This window comes from Mustela lutreola, chromosome 1 (genome assembly GCF_030435805.1).
Source record: "Mustela lutreola isolate mMusLut2 chromosome 1, mMusLut2.pri, whole genome shotgun sequence".
Lineage (NCBI taxonomy): Eukaryota > Metazoa > Chordata > Mammalia > Carnivora > Mustelidae > Mustela > Mustela lutreola.
In genome coordinates, this window is record NC_081290.1 from 255,600,806 (window position 1) to 255,627,050 (window position 26,245).

Genomic DNA, 26,245 nt, shown 5'->3' on the forward strand with positions numbered 1-26,245 from the left:
GGCTCAGGCAGTTAAGCATCTGACTCCTGATTTTGGTTCAAGTCATGATCTCAGGGTGGTGAGATCAAGTCCCATTAAGGTCTCTGTGACGGCAGTGTGGAGTCTGCTTAAGTTTTTCTGTCTGGGGTGCCCCGGTAGTTCCTTAAACATCTGCCCAGGTCATGATCTCAAGGTCCTGTGATAGAGCCCCACAGTGGGCTCCCTGATCAGTGGGGAGTCTGCTCCTCCCTCACCCTCTGCCCCTCCCCCCTGCTTATGTTCTCTCCCTCTCTAATAAATACATTAAAATCTTAAAAAAAAAAGAAGAAGAAGATTCCCTCTCTTTCAGCTCCTTCCCATACCCCCTTCTCCCTCTCAAATAAATAAGTAAGAGTATGTTTCATGCAAAGAACAAATATAGGCAAGGGAATAGCTAAAAACATATTAAGTGAGATCTGTTTCCTGCCCTCCAAGAGCTTACAAGTATTTCTGAGCATGAGGCTTCTAGAAATATATGCCTATTACATTCAGGGCTGATTGTGTTTCACAATACATTTGACTAATGTGCATTTTCTCAAGTGTATTAAGCCATCAAATATTTAAAAGACTATGTACAACCAATGTGTCTCATTTAGCTAAGGGAAGTAAGAGTTTAAGAATGTTGTATTTTACATACTTCAATGAATCCTGTAATTCTTACTAACGCTCCATGTTAATATAGTGCATGCATTGGTTCCAAGTCCATGCTCTCTGGTTCTATGAGAAGAGTTATTACTGTCTGGAGGACTGTAAGAGTTAAAACTACTCAGGCATGAGATTTTAAAAATCTGGGTCGTGAACAAATGTGTAGCAAAATCATTGTTTCCGTTATGCTCTTTTCAAAGACTTTATCATTAAGTATAGAACCATTTGTTTAAACGCTGCAATTTTAGTAAGACCTACTTCAATGAAATCATGACTAATTTAAAACCCTTACTGAATTAAAATAAATTATTCAGAGTTTTAGCTGTACTTTAGTTGAAAAGACTGTTATGGAACCAAAATGATTTTGCTGGACATTTGTTCTTGACCCAAATCCTTTTGTCATAAGACACTAATTTCATGAGAATCTGAATACCGCATTAAAGATATCTATACATATTTGCATTTGACAACACCAAGGCAGATTCACCACATCCCACTCTCTTTAGAGAGTAGCTACAGACCAACACAAAAGGGCTCTTCAAGCCAACAGCTGGAACAAGCCCCCTGAAGGCAAGCAGGGCACCGCATCTTCCCTCCTCTCACCAGACTAGATCACCAACAAACATCTTTTCTCACACTCTCACGGATATTTCAAATTCAAAGAAAACCCATGATAAACTTTGGTTGCTTTTCTTATTTTTCCATGGAAATATACAAACAGAGGGGGGATATCTCACCTAGATGTTAATATCTAATGACCATAGGCTAACTAAGCTGTAACAACAAATCAATCTATGTCAAGAGTCTGATTATCTTCATCTGAGAGAGTGGTATCCATCCTCTTAACACTGGCCAGATACTTACTAGCAATAAAATAATCAATGCCTACCTAAATATACTGAATCTTTAAACCATCTCTGGGAGTTTAAGAAGGATAATACTGAATTTATTATTGCATCAGAATGAAGTTTAACAGAACTCTATTTCAATCACTGTGTGGAATTTTGAAAGTATCATTTATGAGCCAAATTCTGTTTCTTGAGATAGTACTTCACAGAAATCAAATGGCAAATGTCTGCATTATGCTGAGTATTTTAAACTCTAAAAATCCTCTAGGAAATATATTACAGAAAGGTTTCAATTGTTTCTGCTGGGCTTCCTAATTTTTCAACAATTATAACTGTTACATTACCTATATCTCTTCAGTAAGTATTCCTTTGATTTATTTCTTAGGTTAACAAAATTAGTTGTCCTCCTAAAAACTGATCATTTAAGGCAAAACAATGTCTTATAAAACATGGAAATTGAGAAGTAGAACCTGTCTATTATATAAGATACCTCCTGTAAAAACATTTTTAATTAGTGGGATGAATGTGATATTTTACTATCTAATGAATTAGCTGTACCTCCAACAACACAATGGCATGTAGGTATTTTATTGTAGAATATCCAATGACCCTATGATGCCATTGTTATTCGAGACCTTCTCTGAGAGAAATGGAGCGGTTAATATTGTTTAAAGAATGGAAAGGGATAGGATGTTGAAGCTGGGTGACAGAGGCCTTAGGAGTAAGGCGCTAAAATCATGCTGTCCCGTTTCCCACCGTCTCCCCCAGCCCACAGCGATTCTTAAACCTTAAAAACTGCCTATAGAGACATGGGAATTTTACTCTCCCTGAAACAAAGCCCTGGGCTGAATTAATACTTTCAACTCCTCCCGGCAGAATATTTTCAATTCCTTGCATAAAACAGACACTTCCAATTCCACAAACCTCCACTTGGAAAATGAAACAGAACTTCCCGTAATGTTGTTGCCGTGAAATAAAAAAATACTCCAGCAGAAAATTTTTCTCTCATCTCTATTCCTTGCTTTAGGGTTCTAGATGCAACGATGCCTATATTAGAAACTAACCAAGCTAAAACAAAGACATCTTTTCGGCAACACTGCTTAAATCTATCTCTTTCTTCCAGCAAGTCAGATCCCCTGTTGACAGTAACACCTTCTCCAGTGATCTCTTCTACACTGGGACTGTATGGGGCCGCCTCAGAAAAACACTTCTTTCAAACACCAACTTTTTTTGTTTTGTTTTGTGTTTTTAAGAATATAAGGTTATTTCCAAAGTTGGCCTAACTGTCTGGCTAAAATAAGGAAATGTTAAACTGAGACAGAGAGACCACGTGGGCAGTCTTTAGTACTATTTGGTCATGAGCTTTTCTTCCTGCAACTTCAGACACACGTATCACCCCACTGGTCTAACGAGGAACATCCACCAGGCACACTACTCAAGAACTGAGGCCTAAGTCATTATGTCACAGGTATAAATTATGGGCCCAAAGACAGCTCGAGGCACTGCTGGGCATGGAAATGCTTTCTGAGCAACCATGTTGTTCCAAACAAACTAAATGCTTAAGAGGCTAAAGGACAGTGGAGGCAATTATTGGAAGGAAATTTCTCACTAGGCCAGAAAGGAATAATTAAGTCTTTGCACGCTAAATCACATCAGTGGGGTTAACAATGAAGTAATCAAGTGTAAATGGTGACAAAGCCCATCTATAGGACTCATGAAAGGAAATTAAGGTTGTGGGTAATCTAGACTATTGTTGCTTAAATACCACAAAAATTAGTCCCTAAAACTTCATTCATTTACCCTCTCTTTACACAAATGTGTGTGCTTTTCGTGGGAGGCAAGAAATTGGTTAATCCAGCAATTAAGGCAAATATACTGAATCATCAGAAGTAAAACACCACTCAGCTACTAATTCACAGGCAGAGATCCAACACCATCCCCATGCTACTTAGACTGTACCAAGTGCTTAGAAACAAAACCCCTCCATAATAGAAGGGCATAGGGGTTTTACTCAAATATACCACTAAAACCTTCTAATGATAAACCTAATGCATACTTTGTATCTTACACTTTTCTACGCTGTGGTCATAGAAGAGAATTCACACACACACACACACACACACACACAGGGAGGGGACTTAAGGAAGGCAGTGGGGGAGAAAGATGGAGGACACATGCCTCATCTCCCAACAACTGCTCAATACCAATTAAAATTGGTCATGTGCTAAGGGAGCAAAATAACATTGACCTGAAAGTTTAAAAGTCTAGATTCACTTACCATCAGCAACGATGTGGATGGAGCTAGACTGTATTACGCTAAATGAAGTAAGTCAGTCAGAGAAAGACAAACACCATATGATCTCACTCATATGTGGAATTTAAGAAAGAAAACATGAACATACGGGAAGAGGGGAAAGGATAAAAAACGAGAGAGGGAAACAAGCCATAAGAGACTCTTCATGACAGAGAACAAACTGAGGGTTGTTAGAGGAAGGTGGGTGGGGGTGGGGGATGGGGGATGGGCGAGATGGTGGATGCTTATTAAAGAAGGGCACTTGCTGGGATTAGCACTGGGTGTTGTACATAAGGGATGAATCCCTGAATTCTACTGCAGAAACCAATATTGTACTGTATGTTCACTAACAAAATTTAAATTAAAAAATAAGTAAATGAAATAAGAAAGTTTAGATTCTGACTTAGGCGCTGCAATCTCAGTTTATAATCTCACCTCAGAGACTCAATTTCCCCATCTTTTTTAAGGAGGGAGGCCAAAATAAAGATTGCTCAAGACCCTAAATCGATTTGGTATATCTGCTGCTGCTGCTGCTGTTATTGTTGTTGTTTTTTAAAGATTTTATTTATTTATTGTACAGAGATCACAAGTAGGCAGAGAGAGAAGGAGGAAGCAGGCTCCCTGCTGAGCAGAGAGCCCGATGTGGATGTGGGGCTGGATCCCATGATCATGAGATCATGACCTGAGCTGAAGGCAGAGAGGCTTAACCCATTGAGCCACCCCGGCGCCCCTACTGTTGCCGTTTTTAAATAACTTCAGACTCATCAAAATTTGCAAAAATAGTACAGAGTCCCTGCGCATCCTTCACTCGGCTTTTCCAAATGGCAGCATCTTACATAAGCATAATACATTAGCTAAACCAGGAAATTCATTTCGGTGCATTATGAACAAAAGACCCTACTCAGATTGCACTCCTTTTATGTGCATTCATTTTTTAATTACATGTACGAATTCATGCAGTCACCACTACAGTCCTAAGGACCTGCTCTGTTACCACAAGGGAAACATGGGCATATTACTCTACCTGCAATGAAGCCCTGGGTGGAATTAATGCATCCAATTCCTCCTGGCAGACTATTTTCAATTCCTCAAAATAAAAAAAGCGGCATTTTCAATTCTACAAATTTCTACTTGGAAGAAGAAAAAGAACTTCCCATAATGTGTTGCTGTAAAAAAAAAAAAAAAAAAAAAAAAAAAAATCCTCTCAAGGAAAATTTTGTTCTCACCTCCACGCCTCGCTTTAGGCTCCAGACCCACTACACATCTACTATGAACAAAGAAAAATGACAAAGAGCCCTCTGCCATCACTACTCCAACACCCCCTCCTGGCACCCTTTGAAGTCACCCTGCCGTCCTCCCACCTCTAACCCTATAGCCCGCTGACCTGTTCTCCATTTCTGTAATTTTGTCATTCTACAGTGTTTTAAATGGAATGATACAGTGTATATAACCTACAGAGATTGGCTTTTTCACTCAGCGTAATACCTTGCAGATGTATCCATCTTGTTGCATGTATCAATAATTTGATCTTCTATTGCTGTGTACTATTCCACAGCATTGACATACCAGTTTATGATGGCACATTGATTTTATTCTTTTCATGTTTTAATTAGCACTATGGGGTGAGGAAGAACTTCAAGTCCTCCTTTGCCATTGCTTAAGATGGTTCATATTCCAGTAGATGCAATCTTAATCAGTAATTATCTTAACAACCCCATCCATGTGTTCTCTGACTGCCCCTATTTAGTGAGTCCCCTTTACCCTGCTTTATTTTCTTTCACGGTACTTAATATTACCTGACCTCATATATTCATTGTATTTATTTTTCAACTGTCTACCACCACCACTATACCACTATACCCATGCCAGGTAAATTACATGAGGGCAGGGATGCTGTCTGATCATTCTGTCTCCAGCACCAAGAACAGTTCCTAACACATAAAGTACTCACTAAATATTAAATGAGTTAATTTTTTGAGTATTAACTTATGATCTCAATAATTATTTTTTTAAAGATGTTATTCATTTATTCGACTGAGAGAGACAGCGAGAGAGGGAACACAAGCAGGGGGAATGGGAGAGGGAGAAGCAGGCTCCCCATTGAGCAGGGAGGCTGATCCAGGGTCGATTCCAAGGTTGATTCCAAGACCCTGGGATCATGGCCTGAGCCGAAGGCAGATGCTTAACGACTGAGCCACGCAGGCGCCCCTGATCTCAATAATTATTATTTTGAAACTGAAAGACCATTGATTCCATGAGCCATTATACAAATAGTAGTGGCTCTCAAAAAATAGTTTTGAACTGATAAAATTATTCATGGGAAACCTTTTTATTCACCTGCATAAAACAACTATCTCCTATAATTTCAACAAAGTACTGGGCCCATGAAAGACTATACAAAATGCCAAGGAAAAGCACAGAAGATTTTACCATCTGACAAGCAACTCAAGTCAAAACTCTTTTTAAATGTTAAAGGTTTATATAACCAAGGAAAAGACCATCTTTTCTGATAATGTGCTTGTTTTGTTTTTAACATACACTGGAGAGCTACCAAGGGTTCTGGACAAGTCATACAACTAAATGTAAGTGGACTGCTGCCCTGTTAAATGGAGAATTTCAACGAGATCAACTGTTTTTTGACTAGGTTTTTTTTTCTTTTTAAAGATTTTATTTATTTGAGAGAGAGACAGCACAAGCACGGGGAGGAGCAGAGGGAGAAGGGTAAGCAGATGCCCTGCTGAGGGGGGAGCCTGATGTGGGGTTTGATCTCAGGACCCTGAGATCATGACCTGAGCTGAAGGCAGATGCTTAACCCACTGAGCCACCCAGGGGCCCTGTTCTCAACTAGTCTTAAAAGAACTGTACTGAAGAGGGAGGGAAGGTCTGAAACATAAGCAAAAATTTGGTGTTTCAATTTATGTAACTGAAAGGTTTAGCAAATAATCGATATCAGGCCTATAAACATATAAATGTATGTCTGGGGGTCGGGGGTGGGGGGAGAAAGGACTTTTTTGTTTCCCAAATGGACAGAAAGACCTAGAAGAGGGTTAGCACCGCTGTACTAGATGGCCTTTAAGATTCAGAAGGGTCCAAGTCTATATTCCAAGGGGCTGAGACCTCTTCAAGCAGAGAACAAAACAGAGCTAACCTTGCTGGAACTAACTCCTTATCTATAAAATGAACAGTTCAGATATCCTCAGCAACAAGATAGATGGATGCCTATATCTAGAAGGGACACCACAGGACACAGGCATACCACCCACTCAACCAAATGACCCTGGTCTGAAAAACCGAGATCCGATCCCCAGCTACAAAACCTTGTTCATTACTTGTGTGCTCTCTCCCCTGTGATTTCTTCATCTCTAAAACAGCAAACAAAAGCGTGTGTTTTAGAGGGCTATAAAGAATAATAAATAAATAATAAAAATAAAATCTAAAAGAGTGTTAAATCGATAACACACAAAGCACTTCCCATATCATGCCCGGTACTCAATAACATTTATTATTATTAGCATCTAAGTTAGTAACAAGGTGACGATGATGGTTTATCTGAATGGGAAGACAGACCATAAAGAAGACCAGGACTGCAAAGTTAATTAAATGAAAAAGGAGAATGCTTCCAGGAGAAAACCTTTATAGTCACCAAATAACGGTCCGGCATGGGGCTGGCTGTCACCCCTTTCAAAGTCAAAACTGTGGCCACAGATTCAATCATGAACAGCCCTGCTGCTAAAGAAAAGAGCACCCAGATCCAAACAAGAGCCCATCCAGTCCGTAAAATATTAACAGCTTAATAAACATCAGCTCACGCAATCAACAAACACAATGCTCAAGTCAACGAGAAAGAGTACCAACTAAATTAGTACCAAGTTGACTAAATAAAATACCTTGGGGGGAAAAAGGCTCATGGGTGATTCACTTTTATGCTGACTTCCCTATAAAAACACCTTCAACAGGAGAGGCAGGAAATTCCAGTGAGTGAAAGGGAGCGGCTATATGGAAACCATCACAGTGCACACTTCGCTTGTTCATTTACTTCAGGGTTTTGATTCAAAGGAGCACATTCAGAAATGTGCGCTTTAAGAAGCAGAAAAGCGAGTATGCTAATGGATCCTCATATACCATCTCAGCAAATTCCACAAAGAAAAAGAAAAAGCAAGCCAAAATGCACACAACTGATACTTAACTTTGCGGACATAGAAAAACACTATTAATATAAAAAAATGCAAACGCTTTCAAACAAAGAAGTACAAAAAGCAAAGATACTCAGACATACTTTCCAAAAAAAAAAAAAAAAAATCTGCTGTGAATAAAAGATCCCTTAATTTTACACAGTAAGTACATTTTTGTCATGTAAGTTACTCCTAAATCCAGTCAGTCTCCGACCGTATGTACAGGTCTGTATGTGTTTGCAGGATGCTTTATGTTCTGTTCTGATCTTTTTTCCCCTGTAAAAACCTGTAGCTTCTCACCATTTCGTTTCTCATTTTACTTTCCCCTCTTGTAATAAACTGTCAACAATTCAAGTAATCTACAGGAGGTACAAACAAAGAGCAAACACCTGAGCTTTGCAAAGTACCACCCACTACCTGTGGGACATTTGAGCAAGTTACTGAACCCTTTCAAATCTCCGTATACGCAGCTATAAAATGGGAACCGTGCCAGGGACCCAGAATGATTACTGTGGAAATTACAGTTAACACACAGAACACGACTGATACACCAGGAGGCCCAGCAATTCTCACCAAATTTCCATTTTTTGAATCAGACTTTCCAAACACAGACATGCTAAAAATTCAAACGTTTGTCACTATAAGCAAAATGTTCCACACTGGGAACATTACTCCACAAGTCCTCCTCAAAGGGTATCACAATAACGGTCAGACGCCATAGAGGGAGCTAAGTATTCTCTTCTGGGGTGCCGGGCTGGCTGGCTAAGTCAATAGAACATGCCATGCTTCATCTCAGAGTTCTGAGTTTAAGCCCCCCTTTTAATGTAGAACTTAATTAGAAAATAGTACTTCTACTCCTTTAAAAAGTACACGCACTGAAACAAAATCAGTTTTTAACAGCATTTGCTGTTACTACATACATACCATGCTAAGAATATACGGAGGCTCTAAGTAATTGGTAATATCAAACCTTACTACAGCTCTAAGACATCTAAACCTAGACCAATGTTTTATTAACATATACTTACCACTGGACCTAGGATCTCGCTCCTATATATTTACAAAGGTGAAATGAAAACCTACGTTCACACAAAACCTCTACGTGAAGTAATTGGTAATATCAAACCTTACTACAGCTCTAAGACATCTAAACCTAGACCAATGTTTTATTAACATATACTTACCACTGGACCTAGGATCTCGCTCCTATATATTTACAAAGGTGAAATGAAAACCTACGTTCACACAAAACCTCTACGTGAATATTTATATCGGCTTTATTTATACCTGCCAAAAACTGGAAACAAGGCAAGTGTTTCTCAACTGGGGAATGGACAAATAAATTATGGCATGTCCATGCTGACAGAACTGTACACTAAAAAAAAGGGTATATTTTAGAGCTGAGAGATTCGAGAGAGTTTTCCTCTGATATGAATTCAAAATTATGGAAGTTAGTTAAGTAGTCAAAGTAGGAAAATGGAACGCCCAAGATTAAACTAGTTATTTTAGGATAAAAATATGAAGGCACTAAAAGAATGGGGAGGACCTCAAATAGACTCATTAAAACCTAAGCTTTTGAAAATGTAACCTCCCAAGAGAAAAAAATTTAAAGGAAATCTATGATAAGAAATTTAAAAAGGAATTAGAAGAAAATGTGAAAGGCAGTAATTTCTCCCAGCACATTGTTTTTACAGCTAACGTACAGTAATGATACCAAGAACCATCAGAAATACCTTCTAGATAAGATGTACATATACATTCCAATGTTTGGCTCTTTCTGGGATAATACAGGAGTTCATTTCCTTTTCAGTAAATCCACTCCTGTCAGAAACAGCCCACATGTCTAGGAAACAATGAATTTCAGGCTCGGGTAACTTGGGTAGAAATATAGGTCATCTCCTCCACCAAAGTCACGAATCTTCTCGTTTAGGGATGTCATAGGTTTTTGTTTTTGTTTTTTTCTCCTTCTGGAATGCCACCTCAGCCAGGGTTGTGCCAAGGGCAAATTCTTTTAACACAGAAGACCTGAAAAAGACAATTGATTTACCCCTCTTTTTCCGTTCTTGGCCTCTCCTGCCATACCTGCTGACAAGCCTCCACACCGTGGATTCAGATACCACAAAGCAAAACCGTTAATGCTAGATGAACTGAAACACAGTCCCTAAGTAGAAGGCTGGTCCTATGCAACAGAAACCTTTAAAGGTCAATGCAGCAGTACTTGGCTAGTAGAGAACGATCAATTAGCCTTGAACTGACAAGAAGATAAACATGGAGGCAGCCAGTCCTCGAGGCATGCTCTCTTGGGAATCAAGCAACCTCATTCCCAACTTGTGTATCTATTAAACACACACCACATATCAAACCTGGAGGAACAGCAACCAAATGTCCTGCACACGCACGCACACGCACACACACAAGTTCCCAATGGTGAAATATATGATGAAGTCAGAAACCCACCATGGAAGCAGGTCATACAAAGTTAATTCAAACTGGTATTAGAAACTGATTTCTCCAAAATACAACATTCCATTTTCAAGAACATGATGGGGCTTTGGAAAACACAGTTTGATTGTAAGCAGCAGAGCCTGTGGTTAGCACACAGACTTGCCAACCTACCATGAAGTATGAAGCTTTCTGCTGCATGCCCTCACAGCCCCAGACTGTTTGCAAAGGACAGGAATGAAATATTCCATATGTTTTCTTTGTCAGTGACATGGCTATTGAAAGCAAGGCCACGGTAGTCTCCCTGCTGAGGGACTGGGTCAAGCTATTCATGTGTAACCAGGCAGATGTCAAGATGGTAATGGGAAAAACATCTCAACCATTTTTTTTTTTTTTTAAAGAAAGAGACCCAGGGTAGGAAATGCACAACTGTAGTTGAAGCACTCAGCCGATCTAAATCGGCTGTGAGCACTGCTGCATATGCTTGCTGCTATTCTGGCTTTACCATTCATTTTCAAATCAGGTCTGAATCAAAATCCAGAAAAGTTTTTAAAGTTTCTGAGAATGATTTAATTATGCTTAACAAGAATGCCATGTCACTTTCTAGAAATACAAAAGATCTTAAAGAGTGGATTTTAGTTCTAAAATGGCTTTATCCACAAAACTTGAGCATTAATCTCAAATGTTAAAAAAGACAGAGATATCCAAACATCCAACAAAATATCACCTTTAAAGCAGTTAAAAGAAAAAGTTCTCTCATAATCTGAATGTTTCTCAGAAACCAAGTGATGGGAAGAAACAAGAATGCAGCTAAACTGTCAATCTTGAGTAAATCTTATCCATCCCCAAAATGGAAAATGATCTGAGAAACTGCAGTAGGCAGTCATTGGCATGAGGTTTCCCTAAGAGTTAAGCACAGCTTAATGAAAATCCCCAGTGTTCCAAAGTCTGGAAGTGGAAAATTCATATCTAAAGATCACACTGATGGGGCGCCTGGGTAGCTCTGACAGTTGAGCATCAGAATCTTGAGTTTGGCTCAGGTGGTGATCTCTTGAGTCGTGAGATCAAGCCCCTTGTCGGGCTCAGCTCAGAGTCTGCTTGGGATTCTCTCTCCTTCTTCCTCTGCCCCTCCCCCTGCCAAATAAAATAAAATAAAAAATTTTTAAAGACCACACTGACACTGCCTAAGGTCACATGTCTTTTCACTGTGGGGAGATACGCTGTGTCCCCTGAAAGGATAGCACCTTTCTATGTGACCAGCCATCTCATTCAGGAAAGCTGTGCCAATCACAGAGACCCAGGGGAGCAAACGTGATATCCCCTGAGCACTCTCCTTCAGGAAAACTGTAACTAACTGCCCCCCCCATCACAGTTTCCTATTAAAAGGGGAGTAGTACCACCTATGAGAAGATATCTTGATAAAAGTGCATATATATACTCTTTCTCCACCTGGATCTTCATGGTTTTCTAAATGAAAAAAATCTGCCAGGTAAGTACACGTTTCCCCATCAGCACAATGGCTCACCTGCGAAGTCTACACAGGCTTTGGACCTGGTATACATTCAAAGAACCAGAGAAAAAGGGTCCACATACACACAAGCAACTGCTTAGTCACTTTCAGAAGAAATGACAACAAATCGGGTCCTGGCCGTCACTCAGACAGGTCATGCTGAAGTTTCCCAGGTGTGATCCTTGAAGACAAAATGAAGTTACCTCTTTTTGCAGATGGAAGAGTCAATGTTCAAAGTGGTTACGTGACATGCCTATGCTGATTTGGGAACTCAGGGGTCTTGATTCTTTGTGCCATACTCTCAAAAACAAAACCTTTTTGAAGGTCTGCTTATAAAGATAGGCCTATAAAAAGAAGTCTCAAGAATAATGACATAAGGCACCTGGGTGGCTGAGTTGGGTAAGTGACTGCCCTTGGCTCAGTTGTGATCCTGGAGTCCTAGGATCAAGTCTCACATCCAGCTCCCTGCTCAGCAGGGAGTGTGAGTCTCCCGCTGACCTCTCTCTGCTCATGCTCTCTCTCTCATTCTCTCTCTCTAATAAATAAATAAAGTCTTTAAAAAAAAAAAAAAAAGAAGAAGAAGAATGACATAAAAAGCTGGATTACATGACCACGGACTCAAATGACCTTGAAAAGAGCAGAAGGCCAACAAGAAAATTTTTCTTTTTTACAAAGGAAGGAAAATATTAATATTTTAAAAAACTAATCAAATGAGATGAACTAGCAGAAGTAGCACAGAAAAGATGAAAAGTGAAATTATAAGAAACTTCTAGATATCAGTAAATCCATATGTAATTTTTACAACATGATTCTAAAATATTTGAAGTGTATTAAGTTCACTTAATATTCCCTTAATTCTGATTATATTGTGTAAGAATTCTATATTTCAATTTATCTCAGATAAGGAGAGTTTGAAGAGGACCAAAGGGCAATTATCACTTTGGAAAATGCAAAGACTGGATGAAGTGAGTGCCTAAAACATATGAACAGTCTTCTAGAACATTAAGAAGCCTAAAAGTTGGTCGACATTATTTTCTCTCCCTGCAACTTGAAAAAGAGTCAGTAGACTTCATTTTTTTTTTTTGTAAAGCAAACTCTATGCCAAATATGGGACTTGAATTCACAACACTGAGATCAAAGGTCACATGCTCTACCAGCTGGGCCAGACAGGCACCCCAAGAACTGGTAGACTTTAAAACAGAGTTACTAAAGTTTTAAATTATTCAAGAGCTCGTGATCTTCTCTGGAGAATTCTTCCATGGGAAAGCAGCCCTCTGAGATGGTTTCCACACAAGAAAGGTGACAATCTAGAACAGAGTCGTGACCTCTGGTCTCCTCTCTCTTGGGAAAATCTTATCTGCCAACCCTTTCTCCTGTGATCCATATGGTTTCTCCAAAGGTCTCTTAGTATTTTCTCTTGGGAAAATGGGGAGAACCCAGAAGTTAACAACACAACCTAATCCCTAGAGTTTCAGAGAAAACCCCGCCAATTTGAAAGTACACCCTCTGTCCTGTACCTTTAAAACAGGAATCATGGGACACCTGAGTGGCTCAGTTTGTTAAGCAACGGACTCTTGATTTTGGCTCAGGTCATGATCGAAGGGTTATGAGATCAAGCCCCTCATCAGGCTCTGTGTCTGCTTGAGATTCTCTCTCTCCCTCTCTCTCTGCCCTCCCTCCTCCCCATGCTTGCTAGCATTCTCTACCTCCTCTCTCTCTCCAATAAACAATAAATCTTTAAAAATAACAAGAACTATGACAAGTGCGAGAACTGGGAAATCTACCTATCTTCCTAGGAGAAGAGTTCTAATCAAGTTCTTGACGGAGGTTTTGATGTCACCCACGTATACTATGTCACCGTCTGCAGTCTAGTAGCAGCTGCATGTGAGAACTTCCCAGCCTGAGGGAGAATGGAGAAGTGAGACTGGAAGCAATCTAGGCTCATTCCTTGGCCCTGCCTTAATCCGGCACAAAGGTAAAGGTACCATGTCTCAGTCAGATTTATGTCACTCTTCTTAGGAGGGACAACTTCCCCATATAAAACCTTAAAAATGTACAGGACTGGGAGACTTAACCTCATGACTTTTCTGAATGAGGTTCTGAAATCTGATTAAAGCATCAAAAATATTTTGTTGTCAGGATGCACTAAGATTTTCATTCCTTCAATGGTCAATTTTATATTTAAAACTTTGAAAAAATAAAAGGCTACATTCTATTGTAAAAATAGAGGAAAAGAAAAAACTAGCTAAAGGGGCTTACATAACCCTTTATTTCTCTTGATTTTTAATACTTAGATACAAATTAATTTTGAAGGATAAAGTATCATTAAGTAACTTGAAATATATTAGATACGCTTCCTCCACAAGTTTCTCACTAGTACAGACATCAGACCAGCCTGGGATCTAAATGGCCCAGCTGCCTCCCAAAATATCTATGGTTTACATTTCCTTACAAGGCTATTCTTACATTCTTATGGGCCCACATGATGCTAGGGGGGTGGGGGGGGCGAATCAATGCCTTCCCCCTAAGGCCTTTCAGAACAGAACAGCTAGGAAAACCAGAAAAATATATTTCTTAAAGATGTTCACTTCTTGGACCTGAACTGTTTAGAAGGGCTTTCCTGTTCTCAATCACTTGCATCAAAAAAAAGAGATGCCCAATGCCAAATTTTGCTGTCAACTTAGTGCAGAGGGGGAGAACCTGGCTACTGTGACAATTAAAATACGTAATGGTACCAAACATGCTTGAGATTAAAAACAACCACCCCCAACATTCAGAGTTTTAACTGCTTGTACATGCCACAACATACTTCACTATACTTTAAGAACCTTGCTTAAAAACAGTGCCAGCCATATACAAATATACACCATATATTTGTTTAAGAACAAATACTTAGGGGCATCTGGGTGGCTCAGTGGGTTAAGCCTCTGCCTTCAGCTCGGGTTATGATCTCAGGGTCCTGGGATCGAGCCCCACATCAGGCTCTCTGCTCAGTAGGAAGTTGGCTTCTCCCTCAGTCTCTCCCTCTGTGTGATCTCTCTCTCAAATGAATAAATAAATCTTAAAAAAAAGAAAGAAAGAAAGAATACTTGTCTGTTTGGGGTGAATCCAGAGTAGACTACTACACAATTACATCTTGCCATTTAAAAGAGGTACTTGAGTACAAACTTGCTAAAGTCTTTAGAAATTGAGGTTATTAAATGTATATGAACTATAAAGTCATGATCTGTCTTTTGCTAACACTGATTTCTAAACTCAGTTTGGAACTCACCCAATTTCAGACCATAGAAGTGCTACCTGGCCTACAGCTGGACCATCAAGTACTTAAACACAAAAGAAATACCTAGAAAGGCAGACAAATTAGCCATTTGTGTAAGAGTACTGATATGCTAAACTTTAGTCCTAGCAAAATTTTCCTTCCCTGGCAGAACTTAAAAACAGAGCATTTTATCATCCTAATGAAGCTCTGCAAAAGAAGCTATAGTTCACTTAACAAAGTTGGGGAAAAAAGGAAAAAGTTATCCATATTCTTTTATTATATAAGAAAAGATGTTGGCATTGCCAAAAACTCGAAGGCTGCCTGAGACAGTTAAAGGCAAGCTGGCTAACACCCTTCTAAAGCCAAATCCTTGAGATCGAGCTTAAAAAATTAAAAGAGCAAAGCTCTCTTATCAAGAACACTGTGAGTTACATTAGTTACATTTTTCAGAGTAAAAGGCACATCTGGCAGGGTTTAACTTTTAACCCAAGTGTACCAACAAATACTGTACTTTTATGGAAATTTATCTTTTTTATAGAGAAATAGTGATAGACATTCTTAGAAAAAATTTCAACTAAAGGGTTCTCAGAACTTTACTTGCTTAACAGTTAACACAGGTTCAGAGAAATTCAAAGCAGCGAGAGACATTTGCCATCATCTAGTCCAATATCCATCACTTATTGGTAAGAAAAAGTGGGAATGAAGGGATAGGCACAAACAGGAAGACCAGAAACCAAAATCCAAACGTGCAGGCTCTCAGTACTTTCACTATTATAAAGATGACTAAAATAAGAATTTGAGAGAGAGACTGAAAGAGGCCAAGAAAATGCCTAAACTTGCCTGGATCCACCTACCAGTAAAAAACTTTGATCTTCCCTAAGAGATTAAGTTGTCAAATGTTACCTTACGATTCTAATGTTAAGAGCCAAGTGCCTGGACATTAAATGCTTGTGATACCATAACTGTCACAAGCATTCAGTTCGACAGAAATCATAAAACATTAGTGGTAACTGCAAAACCTTAAGGAGCCTTGGATAAGAGAATTATGGGTTCAAGTCCTGGGTATTGTTCAGACCAGCACATTGTTGCCTTGTGAGGGAGTGAGCTCCCCATTCAATGGAAACATTCCAGCAGAGCTGGACAACTGAAGAAGTTTCCTGGGTGGGCAAGAGGTTCCATGAACTATACTTCCCTTACCCAAGGGAGAGGATGCAAGAAATGTCTTTAAAAAATAAATAAATAAATAAATTCAAGAGAAAGAAAACTCTTGGCAATAAGAGTTGTTTATTTCCTTGTTTTACAGGTAGCGAAACCAAGGCCCTGAGGGGTTAAGCATGTCACCCACTCAAGGTCACTTGTGCAATTTATTGACAGGTCTGGAAACCAGCTCTCCATATTCCCAACAGAATGCTCTTCCTTCTCTTATATTTAAAGAGAACCCAGCAATTCAGCTGGTTTGTAAAATGAAGATTCTAAACTTAAAGATATTCACATATTGGCTTTGTTTAACACAAAGTTCACTAGTATGTGATATCAGTGCATTTCTAGGAAGACACACTACACAAACTAAACATTGAAACTTACAGATCCAAAGGCAGAAATCAAGAAATACCAAACTCTACCATCAACAAAGGTATACGATGACTAGCCACCAGAGAATATAGGAAACATCACAGAAAGTAGAAGAAAATATTTTCAGATGATACTATTAAAAGAAGAAAGCTGTTTGGTGTAGTGAAATAATACATCTTAAGGAAGAATCTAAGGTCAGGCTTCCAAATGAAGAAAAAAATAACATTATTTTAAAAACACTGCAAAGCCTCTCAGGTAACCATCAATTCTATATAGAAAGCTCAATAACCTGCCCGATGTACAGGATACACACACCGTGAAGGCTGGAGAGATTATGACTAATTATATGGAAGTGAGGACACTGAGTAACTTTTTGTACAGTATCCAAATTACTGAAACAGAACGATTTTATTTTCCAAGTGTTAAGCCATACCCACAGGAAACAAGCAGGGCTATTCTACCCTAGCAAAGCGCCTTAGCTAGTCATGCATTCTGCAACAAGTCTCCATGGCAAATTTCCTAACACACACTTCTAAACACAAAGAACTCCTCCTCCAAGTGAGTGGTAATGAAGAGGTTTGTGCAACTTCACCCAGAACAAAATCCTGCAGCTCCTAGGATCTTTTACGAGACGATCATAACATTATCGTCACCTTGCCATCCTAAGATTATGTAAGAATTATAAAATCATATAACTTCTGGAAGCTACAGGCGGCCTTAGAAATAATCTAGTGAATCCAATTACTGCATTTTTCAGATGAGAAAACTGTTCCCCCACACACACCTTTAAAAAAGGAGAACGATTTGCCCGAGGCCACAAAATTACTTAGTGTCAAGGTAAGGACTACGATCAAGGGCTCAGACCCACCAGTGTCTCCACGAAGCCACAAAAACAGGCTGTGTCATCTTAACACTGGTGACCAGACATAATCTAGGACGTGGAGATCTGTGCTCTGAGCCCATGGCACCCAGACGATGAGGCAGTAACAGGAGACACATGTGCACAAACTTCTCCCCAACACCACTGGGACTTCATCTCTTTCTCTCAAGCCTCTGGGAGTATAGGTGATTAAAGAGTGACCTGTTACCATTACTATAGGAATAACCTTGAATCTCTTTGATAAAATAAACTTTGAATTTTAATACCAGTAAGATGACTTCCTTTAAAACACCTCAGGGTGAATTGTGACAAGCCAGTGTATTGTGTGACACAAGACTGAGAACAGCTCTTGCAAAATATAAATCACCAGTACAGGTGCAGCAAACAGTGTGAACACAGGAATCCCATCAACAATACTGAGGATTACATCTGACTCTGCCCCCAGACTCGGATAAAGCAGCTTTCAGCAGGAAATAGACAGTGTTGGATGGAACAAGTTTAAACGAGCCTAACGGAGAAGCAGCAGTATCCTCTCTCTGGGGCTTTCTCAAATCTGGACAAAAGACTAAATGCTGAGAATGCTGAAATTGGCAATCCTGTGTGGGAATGATGTCTGAATTCCAAGCCCCGAGTCTGCCTTCAGGGTCGGCCTTAAGTTATTCTCTCTTCACTGCAACATTTTTAAGTGCCTCCTGTGTACCAGGCTCTGTGTACTCCAAGCTGAGTAAAATAAAATCTCTGCTCTTTGTGGGTCCCAGGGTCTCCAAAGTGGAGTGCACACACCCCTGGTGGAGGTGAAGATACCATATATACCACTGAGCCATGAGAAGAAAATAAAAGAACTTTGACTGATTGGCCTCATCTTTTTAACTTGCATCTGTGTTTGTAATTTTCTGTGCAATGCTCCAGAAATTAGGAAACGGTGAGCAAAAGTTTGGGACCATGGATCTAATCCCTTGCTATGTAACCGTGGCTCACTAAAGCTATAATGGGACAGCAAATCAGAAGTACCTGGAAAGAGTTCCTAGATGATCAATGGGATTGTGCAAACCCACAGCACCTGCCCATCCTCAATATGGCTTTTGAGATTCACTGAACCAGCTGGTCTCTCAAAATGCAAACACACTGCCCTTGAAATGCCCTTTAAGTGGGGCAGCCACATATACTTTTGAGGATGAAATGAAGAGACAGAGGTGAAATAAGGAGTTAGTTGTCAGGAGGTCCAATCACTCTAGCTATAGGTCACAAGTGGAAGAGGAAAATGTAGCACATTTGCTCACCACAGCAGCTCAGAAAGTGCCAGGATGGTGCTAGCTTAGGCAACCTAATCTGGACAGTCACCAATGACTTTTGGTTCCCAAGCCTCAAACAGGGAGTTCTATAGGGCTCTAAATTGAAAATATGGCATTTGACTACCTCCAGTGAGTTCTAAAGGAAGATAATCTGCACACAGGAATGTGCTCACATAAAATTGTGCTATTTCTTTGTGGTTTTAGGTACTAATGCAAAACAGCCCCTTTCCTTACAGGACAAGACTGCTCATCAAAACTGGTAGAATCTAGGGGAGCCTGGGTGGCTCAGTGGGTTAAAGCCTCTGCCTTCGGCTCAGGTCATGATCCTAGGGTCCTGGGATCGAGCCCCGCATCAGGCTCTCTGCTAGGCGGGGAGCCTGCTTCCTCCTCTCTTTGCTTGCCTCTCTGCCTACCAGTGATCTCTGCCTGTCAAATAAATAAATAAAATCTTAAAAAAAAAAAAAAACTGGTAGAATCTACTAAACAAGCTCTTTACTACTGGTCAAAACAGCAAAAAGATGCTTTTCTACGATTAGAGAGCCTTGAGAGGTCAGATAAAGGCACCTCTCCTGCATGAATTCTGTAAGTGTCAAGAGAACAAGGAAAAAAAGAAGCCCATCTCCTCTACACAGTCTTCTTCCCCTCCCTTCCACTCGAACCTGCCCACTTGATATAACTTTTTGCAAACTGCTCTTCACTGCAAAATGAACTTCCTTCGGTAAGAAAGTTAAATTTCACTATACTGGAGGAAAATGACTTCAAATATGTTACTAGCACGTGAGAAATAAGGATGGGGAGCTGGAGGCCAGAGAATGAGGCAGATTCCAAGTCAACAGGCTGCAATACTCAGTAAAACCCCACTGGCAGAGAGCAAGCCCAACGCCTCCCACCACCCACCTGGAAACACGGCAACGCTCTGGCCTGCACAGAAAGGAATTCTTCACGGGGTCAATTACTCCTTTAAAATTATTTATTTCTAAGAGGTCCCCTTCCTTGGCTATAAGGCAAAAGAAAATTCCTCTCACCACAGACCTCTCAGAATCCCTTCCTCAAACAGTTCTTTCGGGACTCTTGACATAATCACTCCGCAGACCACACAACACACAAGTGCATACACCAAGCCCTGCGTTCAGTTACCCTATTTTTATATTGGTCGTATTTGCCAATACCACGGACGACACCTATTTCAGTTTGCTCTTCTTTTTTGAAGGGAACGTCTAAAGCCTCAGGTCTCCCTTTGAGGAGCGAGATTTTAAGAAGTCAGAACGCTCTGAGTGACTTCCCCAGCCCCAGGCAGCTCCAAAGAAAAGTTCTGGAGATGAATGCACAGCAGAAAACTGCTGCCTTCCATTCTAGAAGGTTGGGCAGAGAATATGGTCTGGAGCTTTGATTTTCTTCCAACATCCTGTACCTCAGGTCAGCATTCTTTCTTTAAAAGGCCTACTTGGGGAAGAAGAGTATTTTCACCAAAAGAAACCTGCAATTTCCCCCCTCCTTCCGTCTTATTTCTGCCCGGCTCCCCCCGCCCCCACCCAGTCCCCGCGCGCTCCAGAACCCTGGGCGTTTGTCGGGCAGTTCACGGTGGAACTGGACCGAGATGCCAGGTCGCTCTACCTGGATGAGGCCGAAATGGAAGGGGATTCACCCTGAGGTACAGGTGTTTCTTCTCCCCACATGCTGGAACCCAAAAAGCTCCAGGTGTTTCCCCACGAAACGTGCCTCGGTCTGCAGACCCAGGCCAAGTTCTAGGCGCCCTCAGCCTACCGACTATGAAGCTCTGGCCAGCTGAGCGGGGGCCCGCGTGAGAAGGGAAGGTCTCCTGAAAAGGCTGCCAGGGACAGACGTTTCCAGATTCCTTCCTCCTGCTTGGCCCCAGATACTCTTTCTGGGGGTGGGGGGGGGGGGGTGACTGTGCCCCAAAAGTCTGGGGTTAAAAAGCTGCTCGCGGCTCGGACCCGGACTGGCGAAGTCTGGAATGCCCGCCGCGCGGTAGTGGGTGCTGAGCACCTCCACACACAGGTGATCCGCGCCCCGCTCCTCGGAACACGGGTGGGTGGGGTGGGACGGGCCACCGACTCTGCCCCCCCCTCGGCAACCCCCTGTCCCCCCAGCCCCGCCCCCAGGGCCCTCACCCCGGCACTCACAGCGCTTGGGTGAAGGCGCTGAGCCCCTCGGGCACGGCCGTCAGCCCCTTCCCGGAGCAGTCCACCCGACGGTCGCCGTCGCAGCTGCAGGGCGCCGCGCAGAGAGGCGGCGCCGCGCCGCTGGGCTCGGCCGAGCCGCGCAGCCCCAGAGCGAGGAAGCAGAGCAGCCCCAGCGGGCCCGGCATTGCTGCGGCCGCCTCCCGCGCCGGCCTCTCCCGCGGCGCCGCTCACTCGGCGCGCCTCCAATGCCCTCCGACGCCCCCCGCCGCCCCGGGGCGGCAGGCCTGCGGACTGGGGCGGGGGCTCTCCTCTCTCGGCGGTCGCGCGGGCTCGGCCCCTTCAACAGTCCGCGGCGGCAGTGCAGGGACGCGGCGCTCCGGAGTTTCGCCCTTCCCGCTGCTCCATGGAAGCGCAGAGGCAGCCCCGCTCCTCCGGCGGCTCAGGCCAGCCGGCCCGGCCGTGCGCAGCTGCCGGGGCCGCGCTCTGCCATCGCACCCGCCTCCCCGTCCCCGGCCTCGCGCCGCAGCCGCTCTTCAAGGTTGCGGAGCGCAGCCTTCAGCCATGCCGGCCCCTCGCCCCAACCCCCGCCCGGCTCTCGTACAAACACCCAGGCTCCTGCTCGCTCTCTCGCAGCCGCGGCTCAATCTCCTCCCGTCCTTTTCCCTTCTAGGGTTGCATGCTCGGGTTCCCAAGCCCCCAGCCGCTGGGTTATGCAAATCACTTAGGTACATGCAAAACTAACCCTTCTCCCGGAGCGCCATTGGCCCGCAGAGGTCTCGAGCTCATTACTATGCAAAGAGGGGAGCCGCCACTGGCCAAGAGTAGGACCAGAGGGGCGTGTTTATCGGGCGTGAGTGACAAGGTAGTGCTGGTGCTGGTGCTGGTGGTGGTTCAAGGCAAAATCCCCGACTTGGCTCGATTTGCGTGGCAGACTGTGGATGGAAGGTGGAAGGATCTGAAGACGTGGAGTCTGTTTTTTCCCCCTCCCCCACCCGTCTTCTTCCCTCCGCAGAAACTGGATCTCCTAAATTGGATGACCTGGAAAGTAGAACTTGCCTCCAGCCTTCAGTTTAGTTTCAAATGACTCTCCGCTCTTCCAAAGGGTGAGGTCTTTGGGAGCTGTGCAAATGGAAAAAAGGTTTTTGAGGAGAAAGAGGAAGTCTCCCTTCTTCTGACATAATTTTTTAGGTTTTAGCTATATACGGAATTAAAGGCGCGTACCCTCACAACCCTCTCACTTCACCTGAGATCTTTACACCTATTTTGATAGGTACTGGTTAGCTAAGTCTTAGCAATGAACCACTGATGATACCAAGTTTTGGGGATCTCAGTTCAGACGGCTTTCTCACGTTCTTTAAAATCCTAAAACACAGGAATCTTGTAAGGGGCAAAAGAGGTGATGTTTCTGAACACTGGAAAATTTCTCCAGACAAGAGAACATTTGAGTGCTAGGTAACTACCACTGAGAAGTCATCCAGCAACTTTGGTGTCAGGTAATTTATCAGCATTCCTTCCTCTTGTGGACTTCTGGGGCTTAATAGACCCCACAGAATCATTATTTGCAACAAATACTGCTTTATGGGCACCTCTTTTCTTACTTTCCACTATGCCTTTGGTTGTCTTACCATCTATATTAGGGACAGTTTTCATGAATACTTGAAGGCAAATGGGGTTAAAAATGTCACTATCATAAAGTTTACCACTCATGTCACTTAAGGAAAATGGAAATAAATTGATACAGACCTAAGAAGTTTAAAATGAGACATTGCCATCATCTTTGCATTTGAGAATTTATCTTTAAAAATAATGCCTAGCTGGGCATATGACTAATATACCATAAACTGATTTATATGCTAGAGAGTCAATAAATACACACTACACAAATGATCCCTGAAAGTAGAGTCTTGAGAGAGTCAATATATACAAACATGCCTTGACTTCCAGTTTTTAAGAATGACATATTTCCTCTAATTGTGGGTCTGAAAGAGAACTCAGAGCTATATGGACAACCCTCTGGTTTTATAGATGAGAAATTCAAAACCCTCCAGTATTGTGTGCTGCCCAAGATCATCACAGAGCAACTCCTGGTCTCCTGACTCCTTGTCTCATGCCCTTGGAGCCTTCCCTAAATTAGTGCCCATTGTCTAAATCATTTCCATTATTTTCTGGTAACTCTCATGAGAAAGTGAAGTGAGGAAAAATTGTAAATTGGGTTTCTTTAATTGGTTCTCTTAAGACCACTCTTTTGATAACAACACGAAAGATGACAGAATTTCTCCTGCCAAGATATCACTTTCTTATGCAGTTTTAAAACAAGAATTATAGATTATACTGGTTGATTTTTTTTAACTAAAATAATTCATTTCCTTTCTTCTAAGGTAGTGGGTTTTAAACTTCAAGAAGCGTAAGAATCTCATGTAAAGCTTGATTAAAAATGCAAAGTGATTTAACAGACTTGTGTGGAGCCCAGGAATCAGGGTTTTGATGCCCATCACATGAAAGTGTTATAGGGAGTCCATAACCACATTTTTCCTTCGCTTCCAAGGAGTAAAGGGCTGGCAACTTCAGGGAAAGGGGAGATTCAGATTTTGGAGAAAGGAGACATGTAGATTTTATTGAAGAATAAATTCCTATTGTCTATCAGGTAAAGAAGGTGAGAAAAGAAATTTCAAATTTGCAGTTTGTCCAAGACACAAAATTTCAAGAGCAATGGACTTGAGTAAGGAAGAAAAGATGTAATATCTATAAAAGTGTTAATATCTCTTGTAGTTCCTATAGTATTTGTGCTTTACATTAAAGATAAATTGGCCAGTTAGTCTTCACTTCTTGGGTAATGTGTCCTAAGACAGCAAAACAAATAATTTTTTAGATTCTATCCCAGATAACTAGAGAAAAATGATCAGTTGTTAAATAAACCATAAGGACCTAGAAAGATATCAGTATGAACCAAAATGTGTTGGCAAGCTAAAACTCAACAGAGACTGTTTCCAGACCAGCTTGTCTTTCTCATTTTTAGTAGCTATGGATGAGTGAATGTGCAGCATCTACAGGCTAAAGAGGAAGTGGACCCTGGCCGCAAGGCTTCTGCACACTCTATAGGGCACTTTTGGGCAATGGAGAAGGCACCCATTTTGGGTGATGCTCACCTTGGGGCTTTTGGGCAAAGGGCACAACAAGGCTTATTGACTAGTGGACAAGCTAGACTTTGGTCCCATTCACCTCTTCACCCAGGTGCTCTTGTAAATATAGAGACTGTGTAAGTGTATGCAGAGGCTCCACCTGCTAGGCCAAGGTGCTCCATCAGGGAAATAAAAACTGGGAGGTCCTGGGGGCTCTTCCATAGTGCTATAATGATTGAAAGTCATTGAGCATACAGAATTTCATTTGTTATGAATTACTTCCAATTTATAGAAAGAACAAAAATCTGAGTTCACAACAATCAGCTTAAGAAACAAAATGTTGGGACACCTGGGTGGCTCAGTCAGTTAGGTATCTGCCTTTGGCTCAGGTCATGATCTCAGGGTCCTAGGATCCAGCCCAACATAGGGTTCCCTGCTCAGTGGGGAGTCTGCTTCTCTCTGTCCCTTTGCCTGCTGCTCCCCCCGCCTGTGCTCTCTCTCTGTCTTAAAAAAAAGGAAAGAAAAAAACAATGTTACAGTTGTATTTGAAGCACACTTTGTACCTCTCTCCAGTCTTTTTGACTTGGGAAGTCAGCCTTTTCCTAAATTTTGTAATTAATTTCCATGCATATTTTCATGCTTTTTTTTTTTTAAGATTTTATTTATTTGATAGACACAGATCACAAGTAGGCAGAGAGGAAGGCAGAGAGAGAGGAGGAAGCAGGCTCCCTGCTGAGCAGAGAGCCTGATGCGGGGCTCGATCCCAGCACTCTGGGATCGTGACCTGAGCTGAAGGCAGAGGCTTAACCCACTGAGCCACCCAGGCACCCCTATTTTTATGCTTTTTATATGTATGTATCCCTGAGTAATATACTGTCTTGTGTTGCAAATATAAATAATATAATTCTATATTCCTGTGCACCTTGCTTTTTTCACTCAACTGTGAGCTTTATGAAATATGTGTTCATGGAATATGTGATCCTTTTAAATTCATCTTTATTATTAAATAGTATTCTATTTAAAGAATGTACCCAGTGTTTATCCATTTTATTGTTAATATTAAACTTATTTCTATTTTTTCTAATAATGGTACCATGAATATTTTTGTACAAGTCCCCTTATTTGTGCACTCAAAAATTTCTCTAACATGTGTCTTTTTTATATACGCGTATTATGTATGTGTATGTGTGTGTGTGTGTGTGTGTGTGTGTCTAGGAGTGGATTACGTTCACTCACTGTTATTGAATGTTATAAAATTCCTTTCAAAAGTGATTGAACTGGGGTGCCTGGCTGGCTCAGTCATTAAGCATCTGCCTTCAGCTCAAGTCATGATCCCAGGGCCCTGGGATCAAGCCCTACATCAGGCTCCCTGCTCAGTGGAAAGCCTACTTCTCTCCTTCTCCCACTCCCCCTGCTTGTGTTCCCTCTCTTGCTGTGCCTTTCTCTGTCATATAAATAAATAAAACCTTTTAAAAAAAAAGTGATTGCACTTACTTGTGCTTCTCACAGCAGAGAATAAAAATTCCCATTTCTCTATATTCTACCAGCACCCAATATTACAAGACTTAAATATTTATAAATCCAATGCATATGAAATGACATCTCAATGTAGTTTAAATTTGAATTTCCCTGATTACAGCTGCATATTTTCTCTATTTACTGGACATTTCAGGGTGCTCTTATGTGCATTTGTGTTGCCTACTGATTTCCTTTGCCTGGTTATTTCCTATTGGGTTGTTCATATTTGTTTTTATTGTTTGGGACCAGACAGTTAACACTCTGGGCTTTGTCAGCCATATGGTCTCTGTCACAACTATTCAACGCTGTCACTGCAGCGTCAAAGCAACCATAAATAACACATAAACAAATAGATGAGGCTGTGTTCCAATAAAACTTTTTGGGCAAAAATAGATATTGGGCTAGTTCTCGCCCCTGGGGCCATAGTTTCACAGCGCTGTTTTATAGGTGCAAATCCCTTATTGAAATCTGATTATTTTTGAACCATTTGCAAGATTATGTGAAATTCAAAAAGACATACCTCAAAGGTGATC

The 26,245-nt window shown here is 41.6% G+C and overlaps 1 protein-coding gene across 1 annotated transcript in view; it reads right to left on the reverse strand.

Moving 5' to 3' along the window:
- LGR4 (leucine rich repeat containing G protein-coupled receptor 4) overlaps nucleotides 1–21,278 on the reverse strand; it is a 100,517-nt gene extending 79,239 nt beyond the window's left edge. The window contains exon 1 of the mRNA XM_059138599.1: nucleotides 21,076–21,278. Within this exon, the coding sequence (XP_058994582.1) occupies nucleotides 21,076–21,260 (185 nt within the window). The 5' untranslated portion in view covers nucleotides 21,261–21,278. The remainder of the gene's footprint in view (nucleotides 1–21,075) is intronic.
- Nucleotides 21,279–26,245: the final 4,967 nt, after the last annotated feature.